The sequence below is a fragment of the Opisthorchis viverrini genome (genome assembly GCF_000715545.1).
Source record: "Opisthorchis viverrini unplaced genomic scaffold opera_v5_335, whole genome shotgun sequence".
Lineage (NCBI taxonomy): Eukaryota > Metazoa > Platyhelminthes > Trematoda > Opisthorchiida > Opisthorchiidae > Opisthorchis > Opisthorchis viverrini.
Window position 1 is genome coordinate 367,099 of NW_008751990.1, and position 6,431 is coordinate 373,529.

General features: G+C 41.5%; 1 protein-coding gene across 1 annotated transcript in view; it reads left to right on the plus strand.

Moving 5' to 3' along the window:
• The window catches only part of T265_10084 (hypothetical protein), a gene marked incomplete at both ends in the record, with an annotated part of 8,401 nt that extends 4,911 nt beyond the window's left edge, over nucleotides 1–3,490 (plus strand). Inside the window, 3 exons of the mRNA XM_009176352.1 lie at nucleotides 40–222; nucleotides 2,834–2,894; nucleotides 3,290–3,490. Of these exons, the coding sequence (XP_009174616.1) occupies nucleotides 40–222; nucleotides 2,834–2,894; nucleotides 3,290–3,490 (445 nt within the window). The remainder of the gene's footprint in view (nucleotides 1–39; nucleotides 223–2,833; nucleotides 2,895–3,289) is intronic.
• Between the last annotated feature and the right edge of the window lie 2,941 nt (nucleotides 3,491–6,431).

A 6,431-nucleotide genomic window follows, 5' to 3' on the forward strand; every position in this document is an offset into this window, starting at 1 on the left:
GTTTGTGATGTTCTCAGGCAACTGAATGTGCTGCACCAGGCCGCCTCATGTTTCAGTCGCTATGGTATTCGAGATACCGCGATACATATATATTTGTAATGCTGAAAATTCGTCGAGAGCCCACGACCGGTTTCGCCCTACTTGGGGCTCATCAGGCGGGCCTGGTGAAGCACATTCTGTTGCCTGGAAACATCACAAACGAGAGATTCAACTGGGTTCCAGGTGAGTTTCTCGAAAAACCAAATGAGTGTATAATCACTCGGAATTTTCTTAATTCCTAGCTGAATTTTAGAGTGTCCCTTGGTCAGTTTTGGTTCAGATTATTTCGCTTAGTGGGCAGATTTATGTTCAGAAATAAGTAGTTGGCATGTAAAAACAAAATAGTTCTTCACTTAGTAAAGAGCATTCTAACATAGTGTTTTCCCTGTTATTTTGGGTAAATCTTAAAGGGAGGTGGAAAAATTTACAATAGTCAAGTACTTGTAGTCAAACTACTCACAGTTATTCCCAATGGATTGCAATTATATTTTTGTGCTCTAACAGTTAGTTTTTAGATGAGCTGAAACAATCCGTTCCAAATGATTTCACTATACTCTCAGCAACTATGATATGATCTTTTCTACATTGTTAAATAGCTTTTGTAACAAACACTGGAACAATGATCACAAAAACAATAGCGAAATTTGAAAACGTCGGAAGAATCTTGGGATGCATTAGAAATAACTCGAAAACCAATCAAGATACTCATTTCGGCTGAAAAAATCACCTCCACCCACTTGATACTTGTTGTAACAACCATCGACAGTCAACAGGTGCTTCACAGCGTTTCGAGTGAAATTCAACGTCAAGGCAACCCAAAAGCTTGATCCAAATTTATGTAAGAAGAGTTCTGTTGAAAAACTGTTAGTACGAACCTACCAGCCTCCGTGAAATAGTATTTCACTTTTCTCATCTAGCTCAATAGTCTGTTCCTAGAGATGGGATGACGTCAGACCCATAGCTAGATCTAATTAACTAATGGAAGGTGATAGCAAAACAGCCGACCAGTGCAATGGGAATGGACGGGCAAAATTACCAACAATGTTGCACACTCTGTTGTCTCGTTCTACTCCCTTACGCAATATACCGCTGTAACACCCTTTCATGCCTAACTGCCACGTCTCCCGAAAGAAGGACGAGGGCTGGGTTGCCCAAGCCTAGACAGGGGAAGTTGAGAGGCAGAGGTCGGGTTCGAACCACGAACCTTTCGGTCAGCAAATTCGTGTTCTAACCACTGGAGCATCTCACACCGGTATGCCGATAGGTTCATCTATGGTATACCTGAATACACATTTTGATAATTAGACTGGCAGTTGATGTTACTCCAAGGTTCTGCCTTTTTCCGGTATGCATGTGACAATCATCATTAGAATGATTTCGCAGTGGTTGGCTTGGCTTGGACTAGTTAATTATCTTATGACTTGGATCCAGAATTAGATTTAACGATATTCTCCAGGTATAGACACAATTTCATGTAAAGTGAGCACGGTCCTGGAGCTTCTTCATGGACAAAGGCACAAATCTAGTTGTTCTCGTTTCAGTTTTTCGCAATCCAGTTCTGTGGAGAAGCTTTTTGGCTGTCCACTTTGCCTTTCCCAAGCAACAACACATGTTTGACGTAACCTTGACCATTTCAAGGATTCATGGGATGAGTGGAATCAGCAGACTTTATATCTCAAACGTTCAGAATAGTTGCCAATGAATTGCCGGGTCTGTCTTTCGTTTGAATACATTAGAAATACCCGACATTCTATGAATTTGATATTCGTACCTCTACAACTGCAAACGTTATCCATCATGTAATACCATCGTACCCAAAGAAGAAACTGACGTTCCCGTTTTTGGACAACTGAGTTCCGTATTCCTGGCAGGTTTGACAGACTAAAGCCCGACAGTTGGCGTCCCTCAAGGTCACTGGATGACAATCGCTCGCTGAGCCTCATTTTCAACGAGTTATCGAATTCGAATGCCGATGTTTCTCCATTTTGACGGACTGAGAATCGACCTGAGGTCATTAAAGTTTGTGCTCCAAATTACTGGATCCCAACCTCGCCAACAACATGTACTACTGATGAGGCTTACGTGGAGCCAAATTACAGTGGACTGAGTCTGTCTGGTGTGGACGAATTAGAGTAATTTCACCGATACAGGATTAAAACTCACCAACCAGGGATATATGAATAAGCGTGTTACTGAATTTATCTAACTCCTGCTTACCGCAAACTTCCTTTGAGCTGAAAGCTGTCGGGTTGTCGGTACGCTTCATTGTTCGATGACCGGTTTACTTGCACCTAGTCAGGAAAAACCTTTGCGGTATACGGATGGCTATTCCGCGTAGGCCTGCAGACACTGTTTACTTACGGAAGACCTGGATCGAAGTCAAGAATTTAGTTTTATTTGTGTGGGCAGACAGAAAAGAAGCACAAGGAACCAATGCGTATGATAAATTGTATACTATTCTATTCAGTCTACTCGCCCGATTCATTTTTGGCACATGTATAATGAAAGTTTGGGTTTCCGGTATATCAGTGTCCCGACTACAAAGTTTAGTCTGGAATTCCTGTGGAATAGTTTATTTGATTTTGTGCCAGAAAATGGAATAGAGTCAGGTGATTCCGAACGATAAGGTCACTGAATAATTTTTATTGAAACGTTATTTTTTAATGTTCAGTAAAGAGTTGTTTTTTGTAGAATATCATAAACGAGAGATTCAGTTGAGTCTCTCGTGAAAAACCAAACTGATTTCGAAATGAGTATAGTCCTCGAAGATTTGTTCTACTTTAATCATTTCAAGGTCACAGCGAAAACTTAGAACAGGGATTGGCAGCTTCCCGCAGCCTTCTCAGTCGTGTTTTGTAAGTAGTAATCAACTGTCTGCCAAGATGTTCCAGTCCCAGTTGTGTAGTACCAATAATTTCATTGTCCGATTGCGTTTCCGGCCTCACGATCCAAACCCATCCAAATGAAATGTTTCTGAGAGAATACCTTGATTAGAAAGATTTTATTAGCTGGTGTGGAAATTTCAGTTAGGTCTCGCTGTGCGTTTCATATGAGCCACCACATAAATCACTTTTAGGCAAATGACGTCACTTTGCAGAGCACGCGACTAGGCACCAACTTTTACTACACCTTGAGATGTCACCATCTGTCGAGTTCCCGATGGGGAACTTCGAGTGACGCGTAGGTTCGCCAATTCCGAATATCAAAACGAATAATTGGGTACGTAATCCTACGGTACTATTGACGCAAGGGTAAGCAAAGGTGTACAACAAACCTCGTACGTAGCGTCAACAAGTGCACAGGTCTGTCACCGACCATCATGGTGCAGTTGCAACTCTGCACACCGGAAAACGGCGGGTGGAATGATGGCTCAGTAGTGTGGGTTGCGGTCGTCCCTTCCGACGACAGTCTCGTGATTCTCATTGGCCGTGCGATCACAAGGAACTCATGAGAAAACAGGTCAAGGCAGGCTCAGCAAACGGGACATGGACGCACATGGGTAAGTAGGTCAGCTGCGCACATTCACACACAGACGCACATGCCAATACCCAAGTGTCGGACGGTGCGGCCTCTGCGGCAAGGTGAGTGGCGGGTACAGATAAACAAAACACATGGAGATCAAAAGTACATAGACGGAGTAAGCTAATGAATGGGGGATTATCATAAAGTCAAGTTAGATTCAACACCATCAATAGGACATGGTCCCATCGAGCCTGAATAGCGTTGTTGCCTGAGGTCAAGAAAAGAATTCTGAATCCACAAGTTGCTTTAAGGAACAGTGCAACAGTGCAACTTACTATTCACCGGACCTGCTTTCTCTACCTGATACATCAAGTTTCAAATAGAAGGTTGCATGCAATTTTAGAGAGGTCTTCTAAAACTGTACAACAGACAGAATAACAGCCATTAGTTACTTAAAGGAAACTACTCACAAGGTCGCTGAAAACCCATCGGTAGCAACCTTGTGAGTAGTTTCCTCTAGGAAAATATACGGCGATATGTCAAATATCGTGCCAACTGAAAAATGAGGCGGCCTGTGCGCAGCACATTCATTGTAGAATATGATAAACGAGAGATTCAGGTGAGTCTCTCGTGAAAACCAAATTGATTTGCAAATGAGTGCATTTCCCGAAAACAGTCCATTTTGGGTTCAAGTAGGTCATAAGGTTGACAGAAACTCGGGGACTGTGCCTTCCTGATGAGCCCAAAGCAGAAGAGCGAAACCGGTCGTGGGGTGTCGAAGAGTTTTCAGCAACCTTGTGAGTAGTTTCCTTTATGAAAATATACTGCGATGTCTCGAATATCGTGCCAAGTGAATCATGAGGCAGCCAGTATGCAGAACATTCAGTTGTAGAATGTCACGAACGAGAGATTCATTTGAGCTTCTCGTGGAAACCAAATTGATTTGCAAAGGAGTGTATTTCTCGAAAACCATTGGTTACCTTTGGCTATAAAAGATTTTTTTCAAAATAGCACATGGAGTAGCAGCAAACAGTTGAAATCCACCTATATACTACCTTTAGAAGGGATTTGTTTAAAATGAAATCTTCAATTTAGACAACAGCAAAATCATTCTGGAAAAGATATCTTAGTTGGTTAATTTTCAGTCGACTGGCCATTCCATTTTGCACAGATATGAGAGGAGTTTTTATGTGACGACTTGAGAAATGACTCACTGCATTCAAGTTAAGAAAGCATCCCAATAAGCGAAATCGATGTGGATCACTGTCACCAAGTATGCCTAAAACGGCGAATGTTTCAGCCCTTGCTTTATTCTCGGCCTCAGTTGGGTTTGTTTTCTGCAATATATAGCTTTGAAAATAAATAGAATTTGAGGAGGCACCCGAGTACTGCTACAGGTCTTTTTGAATCGGCACGATATGTTGCGAAGCATTCAAGGAACCCATCCAAATAAGTTGTTCTATTTCGCCTTGCTTTAGACTCATCAACTAGCATTTTTACCAACTCTATGTCTTATTTGCAACGCCAGTGGGCAAGTGCCCCTATTTGAAGCTCAAAGAGAGGAAACATTCATCCGAACAAAATAGTTGGCAATAAATCTAACAATAAAATATCAATACTAATAGCTTATCTGTGGCACTGTTTCGGTGCACGGCTGCCGTGACACTCATAGGAAGTATGAGGGCTCAGATACTACCAGGATTTTCAGGCCTGGATTAGTGCTAGAGCCAGGGATGGGTCCAAGTCGCTGAACTTTCTGTTAGTAGTTTCACGCCTCAACCTTCCGAAGGGTGCCCAGTTTAGTAGGTTTTGTGAAACCATCGCAACAAGCACGCAAACCACAACGCAACAAAGATCACACACGGATCACACAGGCAAAAAGCTATAACCCAACTAGCCAATCAGGTTAGGAGAAAACAGATAGCCTTCTAATACTATATAAACACACACAGGCAAACAGGAAGTGCCCACCCAACTGCGCACTGATGATGTCTCCTCGAATGGTGACGAAACGTTTGCAAATCAGTTGCCAAGCTCGGTGAACAGATCAACAACCACCTGATCAGGAACCAATATACTTGCCCGAGCTACCACTATCTCGACACATTACCAAATTGCATGTCCAAAATTACCCACATTGTATTTCACCGGCTATCTTGCAGTCCATTCGCATCTGAGAGGATTGATATTTCAGAAATAATATCACAACAAGAGGGGATAAGAAAGAAGTGTGTGAATAACTCCTTTCGATAGCCACTTCTTCCTATTTGTTTCATCCTTTCACCAAACAGGTCTCCTCAGTCAATTGGAAAATGTTTGGGACCGATTGAGAAGTCCTCGTTTCAGTGGTTTGGTAAACAATCGGTGGATTTATTGCTGGGCAACGTTTCGCTTTTGACACAAAAGCTTCGTCAGGCCAAGTAAGTAAGTAAGTAAGTAAGTAAGTAAGTAAGTAAGTAAGTAAGTAAGTAAGTAAGTAAGTAAGTAAGTAAGTAAGTAAGTAAGTAAGTAAGTAAGTAAGTAAGTAAGTAAGTAAGTAAGTAAGTAAGTAAGTAAGTAAGTAAGTAAGTAAGTAAGTAAGTAAGTAAGTAAGTAAGTAAGTAAGTAAGTAAGTAAGTAAGTAAGTAAGTAAGTAAGTAAGTAAGTAAGTAAGTAAGTAAGTAAGTAAGTAAGTAAGTAAGTAAGTAAGTAAGTAAGTAAGTAAGTAAGTAAGTAAGTAAGTAAGTAAGTCCACCGATTGTTTACCAAACCCCTCTGAAACGAGGTCTACTCAGTCTTTGAAATCGATGTGATTTAGCTACATAAACTATCGGGATGCGTCTTTTACGTATTATACAGCAGATCAATACACTGGATTATTAAGTTGTAAGCAGATTAAACTACACCCACATGAGCGAAGTGGACGAATATTTCTTGGCTCCAAACCGAAG